At 39.9% G+C, this 20,199-nt stretch overlaps 1 protein-coding gene across 6 annotated transcripts in view; it reads right to left on the reverse strand.

The window, feature by feature from the left end:
- KCNMA1 (potassium calcium-activated channel subfamily M alpha 1) overlaps positions 1-20,199 on the reverse strand; it is a 901,346-nt gene that overhangs the window by 234,935 nt on the left and 646,212 nt on the right. For all 6 annotated transcript variants that reach the window (XM_036736100.1, XM_036736099.1, XM_036736098.1 and 3 more), the window contains exons 10-12: positions 12,143-12,253; positions 8,557-8,662; positions 5,645-5,727 (exon numbers count right to left, since the gene is read on the reverse strand). In XM_036736100.1, coding sequence (XP_036591995.1) covers positions 5,645-5,727; positions 8,557-8,662; positions 12,143-12,253 — 300 coding nt within the window. The remainder of the gene's footprint in view (positions 1-5,644; positions 5,728-8,556; positions 8,663-12,142; positions 12,254-20,199) is intronic.

Genomic DNA, 20,199 nt, shown 5'->3' on the forward strand with positions numbered 1-20,199 from the left:
CATTCATCACTTTACACCATCATTAGTTGTGTAGATATTATGTCTGCCTTGCCTGGAATGCTCTCTCTCCTCATTTCCACCTCCTGGCTTCCCTGGCTTCCTTCCAATCCCAGCTACAACCCTACATTCTACAGGAAGCCTTTCCTGATCCCCTTTCATTCTAGTGACTTCTGTCTGTTGATAATTTCCATCTTATCTTGTATATAGATCTTTTGTGCATAGTGGTTTGCATATTGTCTCCCTCATTAGATCATGGGCCCCGTGAGACCAGGGACTTTTAGCTTTCTTTGTATCCCCAAGACTTAACATAATGCCTGGCCCATAATATGTGCTTTATAAATGTTTATTGACAGACTGAGGAGTAGGATGTCATCTTGTTGAGAACTAGATGTTAATCAGTTTCATCTATGTATCCTCATACCTAGCACAGTGCTTTGCACACAGCAGGTGATTAATATCTATTCTGATCAATAAATTCTGATTGAAAATTATTGGTGAATTCTTGAACTGAATTGAAGGAGGAGGGTCTAAAACAGTTGAGTGTTCCCACTATGATAATACCAGTTATATTATTTCTAACTGGAGCAAATGTAGGCCAACAACCAGTCGTTCCAAAAGTAAGGAAAGAAGGAAGGGACAGAACCCACTCATGTGCAAATCATATTATAACCATGTTAGGATGCTTTGGGATTTTAGCTTTTTCCCCATAGATCAAGCCTAAATTTGCCTCTTTCAGACTTCTTGCCACTTCTCCTAGCTCCTCCCTCTAAGGACAAAAGAATGTCAGATTCCTTTCTTATGTTAGCTTGGCCCCTATTTATATGACATCTTAATGAAAGCAGTTCACATCTATACATCTCAGTTTATGCACTGATGGACTAGATGACTCTGAAACCTCCTTTAACTCCCTACAAGTTGCTAACAACCCTAGTATTAGTTGAAATTTAAAGAAGAGTGAGTCCTACTCACTCTGATAGAATGTTAGCCTCAAGGTGTTTGGGACATTTTCTTTTTGTTTCATTTCTTTTTTTGCAGGGATTTATTTTTTGTTTGGTTTTGTTTTTGCAATCACTCCCAGTTGTACCTTAAGAATGTCTTGGGCATATTTAAAAGAAAAAAAATCCAGATCATCAGATCATTAGAAACAACATACTAACTAACATCTACTATCACTATCCATTGTTCTTTTTTCATCTCTTAAGAGCAGAGGAAGAGAATGGAGCTTCATGGTAGCGTGGGCAGACTTTGCCCTGAGTCAGATTTGGGCTTGATATAAGCCAACAACAGTTCCTAAGAGTCTGAGGCATGCTCCAAAATGGAAGAGGCTGCCTCTGGAGGTGGGTAAGGGGTTTCCCATCTTGAGGAAAAGATGCCCACTTGTTATACTTATTTTAAAGGGATCATTGTTATGCTATGAGTTGGACTAGATAGCCTCCAAGGTCTCAATAATGAGATTCTGTGCTTCTCAGTGGCACATCTAAATGAGAACTTCTAATGAATTTCAATGAGCACAGACCTTAGCTGAGAATCACTGTGGGTTCTTGGGAATCTCCTCCTTCTGAAACCTTCATCTTTCTCTCTTCAGAATAAAACTAAACCACAGGTCCCATCCTGTACATGGTACTGATTTACATTGGATTACCAGGAAAAGAGGACTGGGAGGAATAGCATTTCCTTAGGTTCTTATCTTAGCCTTGACCCTAATCAGTTACATCATCTTAGGTGAGATACTTAACCTCACTTTGCCCATGTTTCTTTATCTGGACAATGGGGATAAAAGCCTTTAGCCATGCGAACTGCCAAGTTTGTTGGGACATAAAAGTGCTCAGTAAAAATCAAAAGCACAGCACAGCTATCTAAGTCACTGTTATGGCTACGTCTGTCAGAAATCAGGACAGGAATGCACATTTCCCTTGAAATGGAGAAACCAGAAAAATAAAATTCAAGATCAGAGCCCTACTTTGCAAGCCAACTCTTCTTTAAGCTTAACCCTTTATGGAAGCTGACTTATTAAGTGTTCTCCACCTTACTCTTACTGAAAGTTAAACCTAGATGCCATAGTCTATGTTTTATTAAATCAACCACATTTCATCTCTTTTAAGACAATGTATAAACCATATTATACAGGGGAAAGGCTGAGGTGGGAGGGATGGGGGATGTAGGGAAGACTCAGGCAAGGCATCAGTTTCCTCCTAAAATGTTATAGATGTTAACTAGGGAAATGCACAGATAGCAAGACTTCCTCCTGTATAGATTCACACAGGGCTTTTGTTCTTGCAGTATGTAATTTTATTTACAAGAAAGCATTGTGTCTGCCCTTATCTATAACTCAAGGAATAGAAGGCCCCAGTCATCATGAGATCAGCTCATAAACATTGGTCAGCTCTCTAAGCAAGCTAATTTCAAATTCATCATTGCTATTTTTATTTAAGGGAGACAGACTGTTTTCTTAGTCAAATGTAGGAAAGAAAATAAAATAAGCAAAAACAGAGCTCATTTTTAACCCAACATTCCCATGTTCTTTTTGCTCCCCTGGCCTCAGAGAAGAAATCAAGGCATTTGTTTACCTTAACTAGAAGTGAGTTTCATTTGGCTAAATGATTTTTATGCCTTGGCATCATGCCAATCACCCTTGGACATCAGTATTTTAATAGAGTGCAAAATCTTAAACTGTTCAGGCTTGTGGCTTAAATAAAATGTGTCAATTAAGAGAAGTGATATTTCTGAACTTGACCTTCCAGGTGGCATACACAGAAGAAGTTGCCATCCCAGCATTTCTCTCTGGGCTTTGTCCTGCTGCTGAGAGACACTCTCAATTGAATGTTCTCTAGACAATGAAATCTAGTTATTACCTTGGAGGGCTGCATTTTATCCCTTAAAATGACTGAGGAAATATTCAGGTGAAATGAGTGAGATGGTATTGCCAGGGGGTACAGGGAGGGATACCCCCACCCTTTAAACATAGAATAGATGGATTCTTCACACAAAGGTCTCTACAATCTTATTCCTGCTGAGGGTCATAGGAACTGGTGGGTAGTAGTAGGGAGGGGTAGAAAGAGGTAGGTAAAAAAAAATATATGAAATATGAAACAAGAAGTTATTTCTGTACCTTATAGTGCCAACTGAGAGCCTGATTAAGAAAGTTAACAAATGCTTGCAATAGGCAGGCATATTTGCTAAAGAAAAGTGAGAGGAATAAAAAGATCCTGACAGATGTGCCCTGCCAGACACCAAGGCCAGATGCTAATGGGATGATTTGCTCTCTCCTAAATATGTCAGAACAACCTTACTTCATCATGACCTGCCACCTACTTCTAGACAGGAAAGCTCACGTCTCTTGGGACAACTGATTAAAGAAAGGGCAGAAGAGATGAGAGGAATTCTCAAGTATTAGGTCTTTCAGGGCCCAAAAACTTAGCCAAATTTTCCTGAACAGAGTTATACCCAAACCTGAACAATACTGAAGGGTTCAGTAACACTCTCTAGTCAATAGGATAGATGTTCAAAAATATGGAAGACATCCACTGGAAATGAGCAGCAAGTAAATACTTTTGCTTAGCTCCTCCTTCTTCCAGATTGTTTTGATTGTTTCTAGATACTTGCTCGTGAGACCATGCTGACCTTTCATTTCAACAATTCGGCTAGCAGCTGCTGTGGGGGTGAAAAATCAACACAAGCCCAACAACAGGAATGCTGCAAGCCCAGGTTCTTTTGATCTGCTTTACTAAGGAGAGCAACTGTTAAGGGGTTATTAATCTTACTTTAATCCAATATATAAATATCATTCACTTAGTTTAGAGGAAAAAGCCAGCACCCTGAACTTCAGAGCAAATACAAACAAATTACAAACATCAACAGACAGATCTTATCTGATTCAAATCTCAATTCATAGTTAACCAGAGTTTAACAAAGTCCAAACACCCAGGTTTATAAGCTGGAGGGCGCTTCACTACAGCTGCCCAGAGCCTCCACATCAGCACTGCACCAAGAGTGAGAACCCTAAGCAAATAGCTCTGTTCTCTCTTTTTATCCACTCTTTAGCCATCATCAAAAGGTCATCTGAGCAACCAGAACTTAAGCTCTTAGTATTGGCTCTGGTCTTAGCAACTCCCCTTAGGACCCTGAGGACTTCACGCCCACATAGACTTAGCAGCTAATAGATAGGGGTTTGGGCCTGGGGCTTAGCATCTAATAAGACTCAATCAAAGACACCCAACTTAATTGTTATTACACCTTTAAACTGGGGGGAGGGAGAGTGGCACATGTCCGGAGTCCTTGGAGTGGAATTTCTATACTGTGACTAGCAGTTACAAAAGGGCTATCTGGAATACAGTCCTGAAGACAGTTCAAAGTCTAACCCACTTTCACAAGGACATGGTTTTAGGGATAAAGGAACCTTCAAGGTGGTCTAGTCCATTCCCTCCCATTAAACAGATAAAAAGCTGAGGCAGAGCTTGAGTGACTGGTCCAGGGTCACTTTAACTAGTGAAGTGCCCTAGCAAGGAACTGAGCCCCAGGACTATGACTCCTAATCCAGTTCTCTCAACATTAGATGATAATAATAACAACACGATGATGGTAGTGGTGATAATTTGTACCCTGCTTTACAAACATCTTCTCTTTTTATCTTCACAACTCTGAGAGGTAAATGCTATTATTTTCCCATTGTACAGATAAGGAAACTGAGTCAGGTAGAAGTTAACTTGCCTCGGGTCACAGAGTTGGTAAGTGTCTAAGGCTGGATTTGAACTTGGGCCTTCCTGACCTGAAGTCTAACATTGTATTCACTGAACCACCTGGTTGCCTCTAAGGCTAGGCTGAGAGTCAGGAAAATCTGGGCTCAAATCTGGCCTCTGACACTTACTGGTTATAAGGCCCTACTAAGTCCATTAATTTCTGTAACAGTTACCTCACGTGACCTTTGGATATATCTACTAAGTCTACTTGCCATGGATCCCTCCAATATTTCAATAAGAGACCCAAATGTCAAACTGGAATGGGTGTAACTATTAGATGATTTTCATATCCTTGGGCTGCCACTAGGGCTTTATGTGTTTGTGTGTATGTGTTTGCATGCACATGTGTGTGTGTGTGTGTGTGTGTGTGTGTATGCACACGTTCCCATGTGCACACCTAGGTACCTTCCAGTTCAATGGAAAACCACCAGTTTATCTACATCATTCACATTCAAAGGAATCATAGAGATCATAGACATAGGATTAGAAGGAACCTTAAAGGTCAACAGTACCACCCCTTAATTTTACTGAGGCACAGAGAAATTAAAGGACTTGTCTACCATCACACAAGTTGTAATTGGCACAGTTAGGATTTGAACTCAGCATGTACCATGCTGCTTTCCCACGGTCTACACTCCCTTTCTGTGCCTCTCCTTCCCTCTTGGAGCCTGAACTGACATTTCTCATCTTCCCATTTGCTTTGACCTTTGTAGTTCCAGAGCCCACTTTAATGATGGCTTTCCATGCCACCACCATTGTCTCAATCATATAGAAAGTTCAGAAGACAACTTCAGAAGGGAGACAAGGAACACTCAGAAGGGCTGGAACTTCCTAGAGACTTATCAAGTGAAGAGAGAGGGCAGCACACCAAAGAGTCCACATCCTTTCCCCAGCTTCCCCATAGTTACCTCATGATGTTGGAGGCATCTTCAGCATCCGGGTCAGCGCAGTATTTATTGGCAAGGATTAGGCACGCATCTGCTGACTCTATCTAAGACACCAAAGGAAAATAACAAAACACAAACACATAAATAGCTCAGCTTGCTTGCAATTTCTCTCAGTTGACAGCTCTTGGAGAACCTGGTGCTTCATGGAGGAGAGCAAGTGCGTCGGAGATTATAGTTTTCATTGAGAGTGTAGGCTGCGATTTCTTGTAGGATGTAAACATTTAATTTTGTTGTTGCTGGATTGCACTACACGCACCTTGATAATTACACTTTTCGCTTTGCATAGTGATTTACATCCACCCACCTCCAATTTACTTAACAAGCAATTAATTAGGTCTTACATCCTCTTCTCTTCCCTTTTCTTTACCTACTGTATTATTGTCCCTTTTTACCTCCATGGCAAGGGAAGGCAAAGAGGTTAAAGTACTCCTCTCCATCTATCAAATATTAGAGGAAGAGGGGAGAAATCAGAAATCCAGGCAACACCTATCCTTTGGATATACTAAATGTGAATTTGAGCAAATATCCATGCAAAGTTAGCTTTCTCCTTCAAGGGGGACTAAGTTTTGTGCTCTAATATAACCATTAAGAATTGTAGGGGTCTATGCACATGCACATGTGGTGGTGGTGGGGGGGGGGGTAGTTTGGTATTATTGCTATATTCCTAATCCTGGCTGAGATTTCCTCAATGTTAGTCAAAACAAAATTGCTTACTGACCAATTAAGGCAATTGTGTTAATAATTGTTATTTAATAATATTGCTTTAATGATAAATTTCTTTTGGTAATTTGAACCCTTTGGATAAGTTTAAGATTAGTTGGTCTTAATAAAAAATAGACACAACAGCACAAAAAAACAATGGCTTTTTGTGTCAGATCTATGGTTTATTCCACTATTAGATTTCTTACAGTTGCATCAAAGAGGTTGGGTTCAAAAGCATGATTTTTTTCCTCAGTGTTATACTTAAAAGATTAAAGATGTACTCTCAAATTACCTCTAGCTTGCCTAAATTAGACATTCTTGGAGCTAATATCCAAGAATTTACCTGAGTCTTTTAGGCTAAATGTTAACAATCAGAACTGTCCCTTGAGGCACCAAGTGCCTTGTTTAAGGGTACGAAATTTCATGTGTACTAAATTTAGAGAACATTGATGGCACAGGCAGTCCCTCAGCCTCTAAACAGGGGAACTTAGGACCTAGTTAGCTAATTAATTAATTAATTGAAATTGTTACCTACTAGATGACAAGCTGGATTTCTTCCCTATTTCTTTGTGCCCTCTTACCCCAATACAGAGGCATCACCAGCAGTGGCCTGATAATAGTATCCTGGGGAATCTGATCTGTTTTTCTCTGCCCCAAAATGTCCCAAATTACCCCAGTTACATTTTGTGATACTTGCCTTAGATATAAAATTCCTAGTTGAGCCTCTGCTCCCAATAACAAGGGCTTATATTTCAGCCAATCACAAATGCACATGTAAAGTACCAGGGGCCAGTGATTGTCAAAACACTGTGACTTTTCTTAAGTCTCTCTGCTCAGTACTCCCCTCAGGCCAAACTGTCCTAGGCATTTCCTGAGAAGTTAGTAGATTTAAAGAGGGTGGGGAAGAGAGATAAATTGAATCTTTGCTTATGGAAATTAGATTAAATCTGTGTGTGCACACACACAGGCCTGCACTCACTCATGAACATGCAGCCTCAACTAAAAGAATAAAACTACAACAATACTCATGTAGTATACTTGGGCCCTGGAAGCATAAAGCTGAAGGAAAACCCTATTGCTGCTTTATAAAGATAATATAACATTAAGACCAGAGCCTTCTAACTTGTTCATATCCAATTAAAAAGACAGGAAATGGAACAACACAGAGACGATGGCTTGCTGCATCATTTGTGTCTCTGATATTTAGAGTTTGAAAATCAAGTGCCCTGGCCATTTGCAGTGGAGTTATCTTTCTTCCTGAAACTTGATATCAGACACCTTGAGATGTGGCAGCTTCCATCAGGTTCTCAATGGTATAAATAAATAAATAAATAAATAAATAAATAAATAAATAAATAAATAAATAAATAAATAAATAAATAGATAAATAAATAAATAAATAAATAAATGAATATTAGCTTACAAAAACCTTCCCCCTTCTCCAATTTTTTAAACTTTTTTTTTTAGTTCCTTAATTGTCTCTTCAGGAGAGAGTAATCCAATTTGAAAAACCATTAAGTCAAGCATAGCCCATTTAAATGTGAATTGCTTTGGTCCCAGAGGTTCGCATATCCGGAACCAGAAGACACCTGAGAGGTTGGCAAATTCCCTCATTGACAGATGAGGAAACTCTGGGTCCAGAGAAATGAAGTGGCTTGCCCAAAGTCATACAGATAACAAATGTCAGAAGCCAGATTCAAACACCAGTCTTCTGTTAATCTGGAATCAGACCCTTGAGTCTATATATCGGTCTCCTTTATTTAGTGCTGACCAATAATATGTACTCTGAAGGAGATAACAAAAAAAAATGAGAGAATTGATTAGGATTTTTTCCAAATATATGAAATTCAAGGGGAAAGAACAAGGATTTTTCTCTTCTTATTCTCTGTCAGTAACAGATCCCAGGACACAAGAGCTGGTTATTTAAGTTCTGAGTTCCCATTTGTCTCACAAGAGGTGTTAGAATCACCCCTAAAATAGTGGGATGTCCTCCAATTGCTGCTTTCCCTATGTATTGACCAAACAAACAAACAAACAAAAACCCAAAAAGAGACATTGACTGTAAGCTGGAGGACAGAGGAGTTCTGTGTTTGTCCCCACAGCACCACAGTAGGCATCTAAATACACTCATTGAACTGACCTGAAAGCTGAAGCAGCCAATTGCACCTTACCTTGACTCTTGCCAGGTCATGTGGATTGAGGACTGAACCCTGATAAAATTCCACCTGAGTAAAGTGACGTTTGAAGAGAGCTTCAAGCTCCAAGTTTGGGGAAATACTGCAGAAGGAAAGAATAGAAGCATCTCAGTAAGATACCCACCTCTGACTCTCTCACTCTCATGACTTCCCCACTGCCTGATGTTCCCACGGAGAGAGGCTTAGAAAGTAAGATCTGCCCCCTTTCCAAACTGTGACATGCCGCATCATTGGTGAGAAGCTCAGGCGACCTGAAACCCTGACATCTAATCCAAGGAACAGGTGATGCTCCAAACTTCTGGGTCGTTAGAGAAACACACATGAGCTCAGGACTGGTCCATGTAGTAAGGATCCCAGGGAAAGAGGCTTTTCTTTACAGGGTTACTATTTGCCTAGTGTTTTCAAAAGGTAACTGAGCAGAAACTGAGCAGAATAGCAAAAGCTATGCCTAGAATAAAGGAACGCTCCTTGACTCCTAATGCAAAGCGTATCATTTTGTTCTCATAACTTCCTGTCTTTCGGTCTTCCTGTCTTTTGTTCTCATAACTTCTGTCTTTCAGTCAGTCAATAAGATTCAAGTATTATGTACCAGGTACTGTGTTGTGTGCTGGGAAATCAACCAAAGCAAAGTGGTCCCTGCTGTCACAGAGTTCAAATTCTAATAGGAAATTTTTATCATCGTTATCATCATCATCATCATCGGTTTTTACCATGCTTATTGTTATTGCTGTTGTTTTTAATATCTAATGGGGGAGACATGTAATAACTGGGTACATACAAGATATTTACAGAGTAAATGGAAGTAGGTAGGCTATTTTTCTTTGTATTCCCATTTTACAGATGGGAAAGCATAAGCCAGTTAGAGTCTCCTAACTTTAGCTTAGCGCCATGGCCCTTAAGCCATAGATGTATTTACAAGCATTTTTCTACTCTCCCTACCCTGGCCTTTGGTCACTTCTTTCTCATTCTGCTCTCCAGGAGGTTTCCCCTTTGGCAAGGGAGCTCTGCAAACAAGACTAAGGCTCAAAAGAATACTTACAAAAAGGTATGGTCCACTACTTCCTACCTATGTGAACTTAGACAAATCTTTATGCCCCTATTGGACTCAGTGTCCTGATTAGTCAAGGGGGTTGGACTCTGACCTTTAATTTACTTCTCTCAATGGTTCTATGATCCTTAGGAGGAAGTCTTCTGAAATTGAGGAAATTGGTGGGTACAATGACCATCTTTTCAGTGCCTCAAGGCCTAGCTGGATCAAAAGCTCAATAATTTAGAGCCAGGGACTAGGCAGAGGATGGAAAGTGGTATAAGACAGTGATATCAAACTAAAACAGAATCCGGGACCACTGAACCATACATAAGGATCTTTGTGGACCTCATATTGACTTAGAAAACCACATGTTTATATGTTTCTTTTTTTATCAATACATAGATATATTAAAATCAGATAGGAACTAAATTTGAATCTAGTTTGGGCCATTTTCAAGAATACTGTGGGCTTCATGAGGCTCATAGGCTATGTGTTTGCTACCTCCAGACTAAGAGAATCCAGTAACAGGCAGTTGAGGAAGGCTAATAGCATGAATTTCAGCTCCATTATAGAACGTCTTAGAACAACTGCTCCTGTACATCTTGGCCTATAGTTCTTGACCAATATTAATTTTTAATTGGGACTTATCTAAGCCAGACCTAAAGATCTGCAGTATGAGAAAGGAGGGAGGAAAAGAGTGTTCTTTGGGGGAGTCTCTTTGTGTTCTGATTGGATGTCTCCTGGAATTCCTTGTTCCTTTCAAGGTACAGTTAGGTACCACCTTCTACATAAGGCCTTTCTTCATCTGCCCGGTTAGTGTTTTCCTTACCAAAATTACTTTGTGCAAATTTTGTGTGTATTTATTTGTATCTGCTGTATATCTCCATGTAATAGGTTGCAGGCTCCTTGTGAGCAGACACTCCACTCCTATCACAGTGCCTTTTCAGTAGAAGGTATCAAGAAATGCAGAATGAATGAATGATCCACTCTTAGATCACACTCCTACTGGCCCTTGGGCCATTCTAAGTCAGTAACTTCTTCCTGGTCTCTGAAGCCTTCCCCATGAGCATGAATTAATACTTGGGTGTAGCACACCCAGATATTATTAAGAGATTGTGGTCAAACTGACCTGGATTGCTGGGGCAACAAAGGAGGAATATTTAACAATGGTATTCTTTCCCTCGGTGTAGAACCGATTAGGGACTCTTGTAGGTAGAAATCTTCTCTGCATCAGTACTATTTTCTTCACTTAAAGGAGGCTTCATTATGGTAAGAATGAATTCTTTAAAAAATTTGCCTCCGGAGCACAAGCACTGCCAGGCCTAGTCTAGCTTGTCATTTCAAGCACAAGATGCTTTTAATTTAGTCTGGCAATGTATATATAGTTTGCCAGACTAGCCATATCTGGGAGGCCAATTGCTACAGACTCAATCACCTGACTCAATCAAGAATTCTGGAGGCATTAACAACTTATAAAACCTTCCGAAACAGTGTGGAGAGGTTGTATTCGATACCATAGGAAACAAAATCCATATCTAGTCAGGTGACACGGTAGGCAGAGTGATGGCCTTAGAGACAGAAAGACCCAGGTCAAATCCTGACTTAGACACTTACTAGCTGTATGACATTAAGGGAGTCAATGTCTCCAATTCAGGTCCTCATTTATAAAATGAAGATAATCACACCAATGTTGTGCTGGTAAATTTTTAAGAACCAGCTCTCATTGTTAACTTTAGTTAATACTCTGCATTATTAACCTTTTCCCCATCATTTTAACCCAGACAATCCAAACAATAAATCAAGCCTGAATTTCTAGCATTTGTCAATTTCATTCAGTCTGGGTCTGGCACACGACTGAATAAATAAGATAATACTCTAAAGGGCATAGCACTTTGCAAGTTTGGAATGTCTGGAACATAGTAGGCTCTTAATATATGTTTGTTTCCTTCCTTCCTGAATGGCACCTAGCTCACGGGGTAGCGTGTGGCTCAAACCATAAAGCACCAATATAAATGCTTACTATCATTAATATTGTTATTATTATTATTAATGAAATGACAGACATTTTGAAATACTGAAGTAATCCCACTTAACATTTATTATGTTCATTGTTTCTCTCTCTAGCTAGACTATAAGAACTCTGAGGCCAGGGGAGTACCTTCTGCAACTTTGTATCATCCAAAGTATATACATACTTGGTATTCGGTTATTGACATTGAGTCTCTCCCTAAGTGCAGCAGGGACTGGTCTCCTCTACCACCCTACACTTCCCTCTGAGATTACATTTCAATTACTCTGCATGAAATCACATATTATATGTATTTAACATGGTTATATGTACGTATACATGTACATAGTTATTTGTTGTCTCCCTCATTGGAACGTAAGCTACCTGGAGGCAGGGACCATGTTTACTTTTGCTGTTCTTTGTACTCCCTGCACGTAGTAAGCGCTTGGCACATACCAAAGGCTTAATAAATGCTTGTTGACTGACTGAATGACGGACTGCAGCCTGGACAGAGTGCCCCTTACTTGTGAAGAAAGACAATCTCCACGTTGACGTCATCCCGGTCTTTGTGCAGAAAGTCCTTCAGGAAGTTGGACACGCTCTCCAGAGTGATGTGTCCACAGACAACGATATGCCTGTGACAAGAGAGGCTGGATTAGTGAACCCTGGCACCAGAGATAACCCTGCCCCCCATGGGCAAGACAGAGAAAGAGGTGGCAGCTGTGAAGGAAGCTTTGGTCTCCTCAAGCTGGCTGCCCATCCCCCTGAGGCCTAGGAGGCAAAGCTGAGGCGTTAGCAGGTGCTTAGAGACTTAGGGACTAAAAAGGCATATGGGTTCTCACCTGATGCTGCACAAAATTCTATTAAAAGCCAAACCATTTGGCCAAGTAGTTTTATGCATTTAACAATAAGTGGCATTATGGTTGAGTTTAAATGCTACATTATCAAGCCCCTTTGCAGATTCATATCTCTCCCTTTCTGCCCACAAAGGCTCCTCTCAGGAGATTTACTGTAGGATGTTTGGTTTATGACATACAGCTTATCAGGTAATGAGATAACAAATCTTGCTGAAACGATGATTTTGTGTGTATGAAAGCAGACTGTTTTATCAGGGCAGCTAATGTGTGGCTTGACACATTATAGGCTCTGCTGGCCATAAGCAGTTAAAAGGAAATTTTGCATTTTTCTGCCATAACTCCTCCAACAATGGGAGCATGTAACACTTTACAGTAAGTGGGCATTACTCAGAGCTAAATGAGAATGGAACGCCTATGGAATCAAATACAGGGTTATCGGGGCTGCTGCATCACTGGCTGGGTTGGTTATGCTCCATGGGATTTCCATGCAGGCCAAAGGAATTATGGGCAGGTAGGTGGAGGAGAAGGCACTAAGGAGAGATCACCTTGGTCTAGGTGGGGTGCCTCCTCCAAATAGTAGATAATTAGAGGGGAAGTAGGTATGCAGTCATGGCTGCCATTTATATAGGAAAGCACTTAACACTTGTGCAACAAATAAATCTAAGCTGTTATTTCCATTTTGCAGATGAGAAGCTCAAGGTTCAGAAGAATGAAATGTCTTGCCCAAGATCACACACCTGGTAAATGGCAGAGCCAGTATTCAATTCCTGGTTTTCTGTCTCTATGAGCAGTGCCCTTTCTGTGAACTCTGATGGAATATGGCCACTCCTGACTGCGGAGTGGCCACTTTTTTGAGAGTAAAATACAGAGGTCAGCAGCCTCTGCCCTCACTCTGGGTTCACATAGTGATTAACTCCTCTAGGAATGAAAGATAAAGTGTTAAGCCTGTTATCTCTCTCCTGCCTTTGATTATATTCATTTCAGTTACAGAAATGAACGAAGGCCAAGAACTCTGAAGTCTGGAGAAATGCTGGTAATTTTTTTGGGAGGAGATGAGGGTCATAATAACAGCAAGTCTCCAATGTTATTGGTCTCTCATGTTGACCTCAGCCTTGAATCCCACCAGTGGCTACAACAAAAGGCACCAACCATTCCTGCAGCTTTGCTGGCTGGGGTTTGAGGCACCAGCAGGTGGCAAATATGAAACAAGGTAATTTCCTGGGCAAAATTGAGAACCGCCAGGTCTCCTCTACTTCATAATTGCTCTGTGCATGTTCCAAGAAGGCCAAGCCCTCATTGGCTGGAAGCAGCGCATAATGGGAGGCAGCAATGATTACTTATGCAATGTTCCATTAGAGGCCATTACAGGAGGTTGGCCTATCATTGTAATTTGGTGCTTGACTGAGTATGTGAGAATGATGCAGTAAACTCATTGGTGAAAGGATAATGATGCAGAACAAAGAGTAAATCAATAATATGCACGACGCAGTTAATAATATCGCCATTACGGACTGTTATTGTTACGGTGGTACAGTTAGCGATCAGGCAGACCGAGCTATAAAGGGGAGGCAGGGATGTTAATGTACTGCATCCAAGGAGATGTTTTAATCTTTGTTCTTAATCCTGGTCCTCGGGGGTCGAATGGGGCCATTACATCAACACTCAGGACTATATACATCTTTTAACTCTGATCATTGCTAACCACCATTTGGTTTCATCTGTGTGCCCATAATATCTAGATCCAGATAAATTTAGACATATAGACATATGTGAATAATGCATATGTATGCCTAAATTCATGATAGAATATGTACTACAGGATATGGAAAAATATGCATGAATAGAACATAGGTGTGAGCAAGAAGAGGGGCATAAATGAATGAGGTGGTAGGGCAGTGATGGCTAATGGAAAGCATGCCTTTGGAGTTCCCTAGTTTGGTTGTTAATGACAAAGCCACTAAAATCTACCCTGTCCTATTGGCACTCACGCTACTTTCTATAACATCGGCGCCTTCTTTCAGAGAGCCGGGTCAGCCCCAAATAGCCCCTATTGATTCCTGATACAGTCAGGAGGTGGAAGACTTTCCTCCTTTTATAAATGAGTGAAAACTAAGGCTCAGGAGTCTAGTTCTTGCTATGCTACTACCTACTTGTATGCTTAAGGGCCATCATGTAATGACCAAGTTGAGCTGAGCTGTGCCAAGCTATATCATGCTATCCTAAACTGAATCAACCTATCAACGTCTTGAATCAGAAGGCTTGACAAAGCTGATCCACCCAAGGAGGCAGGGTTCAGTTAATGGGAACTGTGCTGTGGACATATAAAATATATTCCAATGCAATCAATATTATCCTTTAAGCCTTTAATTAGCTTTTGCTTCTCTTAAGAAGTGGACAAATACAGCCAACAAAAAAAAATGAAAAAAGGAAAAGGAATTGACTCTTCTCATTTGGTGTAAGCTGTCCAATAACACTGAAGACAATTGAAAATATACATCTTTCAGTCTCAGAATGATTTTGAGGGTGGAGAGTAGTCTTTATCAAAAAAAAGTAGGAAAAAAACCTCCCTTCAATATAATTGGTATTTTTGCTCAGAAAAGAGAGATTGATTGAAAACAGATTGCCTTTTTGCCCAAGGAGAGTTATTAGGTACATTATCATAGAAACCTTGGAAAACCCATATTGTTCCAATCTGTCCTATATCTGATTTGAAGATTTACGGCTTCCCCTTCTTGTGCCAATAATCATTTCCCTCCATTTTGTTTTCCATACAGTGAAAGTTATCAAGGAGCCAACATATTGAAAATGTTTGAATGCAGTTAAAATTGATGGATGGGAGAGAGACTGCCTCTCTAATTCAGCATCAACATTTGAGGACCTACTTCTCCTGGTGAGGGGGAGCCATAGGCACTGGAGAATCAGGATGGAAGGCTGGTGAAAGGAGAAGATTTATTTCCCAGGAATATTTTCAGGGCTTTAAAAATTTCAGTGAAAACCGTTTGGGAGCAAGGAGTAGAAGAGGGAAGCAGGAAAAGGATTAAAATGGGAAGGCTCCATATTTGTACTCTCAAACATCATACTTTCCTAAATATATCCTTTATCTGACAGCCATACTGTACTGGCACATAGAAGTGTGTATGGGTGCTACATATTAGGAAGGATGGTGATAAACAAGAATCCAAAGGATTCTTGCAAGAACAGGTCTCTCATAATTTTTATACCATTGGATAAGCCTCTTCTACCCCTTCAGTAAAAAACAAACAAACAAAAACCCTACTTTATGTACCACACAACCTTGAATTCTACTCATAAAAATGAATTTCTATGGAGCCCTATAGTCCTCTTTTACAATGACCCTTGAAAGGTTATGCATTGAGATACTCACATTTTAGTATATACATTAATCTATCGTGTCTACTTTCTCCTTAGAGGAAGGGGATGAGGGATCCCAAGAATAATGGGTGTTAGAATCATAGGGAAGAGTACTGAAAAGAAGGCAAAAAAACTCAGACGGAAGAGTTGCCAGAGAGAATTATTGTCTCGTTTCACAATTTTGCTGAGGGCTAGTTCTATTAGAGAATATAACTGACCTAAAACAAGTCATTCAGGCTAGGCAGCTCAAGACAACTTGGGCTAAGGAGCTTTCAAAACACTTGTAAATGATGCTATTGATGAATTTTAATTAGGATTTTTAATTAACATAATGCTTCTATGCACATTTTTAGAAGAATTTTGTAGCAAATAGAAGATTGGCTTCAGAATCAGAAAGATCTACATTCAAGACATTCAAATTTCTGCCTCTGACAGGTACTGCATGCATGACCCTGGACAAATTATTTAACCTCTCAGTGTCCCAGACAACTTCCCAACACTAAGTTGCATTAGAATTTCAAATCCGCATTGGCTCCCTCACCAAATGCCTGAGCTTTGAGTTACCATTTGCCTCTAATTGTCAGAAGTACTCACATCTACTGTATTTTGGCCTGAGAATTTGGGTCTACAGAAGGTCTCAGTTGAAACCCTAAGTAAATCTTTCTTAAGGCAAGAAGGGATATCATTCTTAATGTTTGTCTTAAAAGATACATTTGAGGTAGAGGAAGGTCCTGGAATTAAAGCCAAAGTGGTAGAAAGTGTCATTATCAGGAACACAATGGTAGCATTAGAGTCTGATTGACACTAGTTTAAGTATATAACTGTGCAAACATAGGAAAGCCTGGCACCAAGGAGCTACAAAATGAATGTTTAATGAAATACTGTAAAGTAGATTTCCCATTTTCCAAAGTGTTATCTAACCAGAGACAGCTTTAGTTCTGGGTACTTGGTGTTCTACCAATGCTGATTTGAAGATAAAAAGCTGTATCATTGGGGAAGGGGACACAGCATATTGCATTTTCTACTACCAAATTAACACCATTTCAGAGATGGACTAGACCATGTATCTACCCGATAGACATGCAACCAAGTAACCAAGTAGCATGGAAATAGGTGGATAATGTCAAAAGGGCCATGGTATCCTGAACATGTACATCCTGTTGGGGAAACTAAGGAACATTACAAGTGACTTCTATTGGCAACACCCAAAATACCCAATACGTTGACATTCTGCCAGGACACACATTCAGTGTTGGTTCAGAAGGAAGGGAGGAGATGGCTGCTCAAAGCCTAAACTGCAAGGAGCTTTGATTTGGTTAGAGCACTCTGGGGTCCCTTACCATATCAAAGAGAAGGGAAAAAGTCTTCTTTTTCTGTGCCCAACTCCTCCAAATCACTATCTCTAGTCCCAAGGCTGCTCTTGGAGGACCAAGACAAACACACCCTTGAAATGACTCAGCTAAAGAGTGAAAACTAAAATAATTATGACTCCAGCCAGGTCCCACAGGCAGAGATCTTAGACAGTTCTTGCCTTACTCAGGAAGACAATATAAAATGCATGGCTCTGGGCTGTTTATTTTTAAAGATACTCTATCCATTTTTACTGGAACAAGTATAAAGAACTTAAAAAACCCATAGCCATACTGTCATAATAAATCATATGGAGCAAATTGAAAATCCTATACAGCTTTCGCTGAATACATTGTGCTCACTTTTTCAAGGAGGTAAATGAAATGTGGCATGTATTGATCTACATGTCTCTGTAAAACTATAATATTTATATCAAATACATATGCTTGAATCTCTTTTCTGTCTTTCTGCTGAGCCTTCTAATCATGCTGTCTTGATCTGACCTCTCATCTCTCTCCCCTTCCCCCATCCACCATTGGTAGCTGTCTGACACAGCTGGGGAATGCATTTAGAAAAGTACTTGCCAAGGGAACATACCAGCATTTCATCATGAGAGAAAGAAGGGAGGGGTGGGGAGCAAGGCCCAACAACCCCAAACACATATTGGTCAGTTAGGACAAAACATCTGTCTTCCCTCTTTGGCTGAGGTTGAATCATTCTGTCACACCAAGCTGTGTCTCTCCATGGTTTTCAGAAGAGCTGGAGCTTCATAAGTCTTCTGCTGTTTTTTTTTAATTAAATTAAATTTATTTTATTTTATTTTTTTACCAAGCCATCTAAACTACTCATGGCCTTAAGGTGCTTGAAGAGACTACAGGGTCAGTGCCCTGAGATTTCTGTGATTGGTATCTTGTCACTCAGGGTTATTCTCATGTCTTCCTAACTTTATCCCCTTGGGCTTCATTCGGAGAATGGGAGAAAGGTTACCCAAGATCTTCACACTTGCCATGTTGTTCCTTCTCTTCATTTATACTCTGGTCTCTCATTAACAGCTGGATACTATGTCCATTCCACTACTCAAAGTGTTGTCATTAATGGTTTGGTGTCAACTTGCAAAGGTGTCCAGTGCAATGCCCCAGAGATCCGCACTTAGCTCTGTGCTTTGTAATATTTTTAATCAATGCCTCGACTAAAGACATATAAAGCATGCTCATCAAATAATAAAATGTCACAAAGCTTAGAAGGATGGCCAACACAATGGGGGCAGAATCAAGATCCCAAAAGATCATATGGATGGAATTAAATAGGGAGAAATAGAAAGTCATGCACTCGAATTAAAAAAAAAACGCCTTCAGAAGTACAGGATGGGGGAGACACAGTTAGATACCGGTGCATCTGAAAAAGATGTGGGGGTTTTAATGGATAGCAAACAGCATGAGTCATCAATGTGATGTGGCAGCCAAAAAATCAAATGTGATCTTGGGCTACACTAAGAAAAGCACATATTGATCAAAGGATATGAAGAGGAAGTTTTCAGATGAAGAAATCAGTTATCTATAGTCATATGAAAAAATGCTCTAAGTCAAGATTAATTAGAGAAATTCAAATTAAAATGACTCCGAAGTATCACCTCACACCTATGAGATTGGTTAATATGACAAAAAAAGGAAATGGCAAATGGGTAGAGAGAATGTGGGAAAATTGTGACACTAATGCACTGTAGGTAGAATTGTGAACTGATCCAACCATTCTGGAAAGCAATTTGGAACTATGACCAAAAGGCAATAAAACTGTGCATACCCTTTAATCCAGCAATACCACTACTATGTCTATATCCCAAAGAGATCATAAAAAAGGGGGAAAGGACCTACATGTACAAAAATATTTGTAGCAATTCTTTTTGTGGTGGCAAAGAATTGGAAACTGAAGAGATGCTCATCAATTGGGGAATGTCTGAACAAGTTGTGGTATATGTATGTAATGGAATATTATTGTACTATGAAAAATGATGAGCAGGCAGATTTCAGAAAAACCTGGAAAGACTTACATAAATGGATGCAAAGTGAAGTGAGCAGAACCGGAAGAACATTGTACATAGTAACAGCAACCCTGTGCAATGATCAACTGTGATTGACTTAGATCTTCTCAGCAATGCAATGACCCAAGACAATTTCAAAAGACTCATAATGGAAAATACCACCCACCTCCAGAGAAAGAAGTGATGAAGTCCGAATGCAGATCAAAGCATATTATTTTCACTTTCTTTATTATTTTGCCTTTTGCAAACTGTAATTTTTGCTGCTTCTTTTTTCACAACATGACTAATATGGAAATAGGTTTACATGACTGGCACTATATCAAACTGCTTACAAACTTGGGGGGGGAGGTAGAGAGGGAGGGAGAAAATTTGGAACTCAAATATTATTTTAAAAATGAATGTTAAAATTGTCTTTACATGTAATTGGAAAAAAATACTATTAAAGAAAATCACATTTTCCTACAGCAAGATGACAACATCTCTGTACCCTGCCCTGGTAAGACCATATTTGGTATACTGAAGTTCAATTATTGGCAGCACCATCTAAAAAGGACATGGTTACACTAAAGAACTTCCAAAGGAAGATCATGAAGCTGGTGAAGGACCTCAAGACCATGGCATATGAGGATCAGTTGGTAGAAGTAGGAAAGTTTAGTCCAGAGAAAAGATGATTGGGGGAGGGGAATGGTTATAATACTTATGTTCAAGCATTTGAAGGATTTTTATGTGGAAAAGAAATTAGATTTGTTCTGTTTGTCCCCACAGGGCAGAATCAGAAGAAATGGGCAGAATAAATGAAAGGCATTTGGAAACTGCAAAGTCAATTTAGACTTGACATCAGGAATGATTCCTAAAAGTCACAGCTGCCAAAAGTAGAATGAGCTGTCCTGCAATTTGGTGGTTTCCTGCACACATATACACACGTATGCATAAACATACCCATACCCAATGAGTGTTAGAGAGC

Source organism: Trichosurus vulpecula, chromosome 8 (assembly GCF_011100635.1).
Source record: "Trichosurus vulpecula isolate mTriVul1 chromosome 8, mTriVul1.pri, whole genome shotgun sequence".
NCBI lineage: Eukaryota > Metazoa > Chordata > Mammalia > Diprotodontia > Phalangeridae > Trichosurus > Trichosurus vulpecula.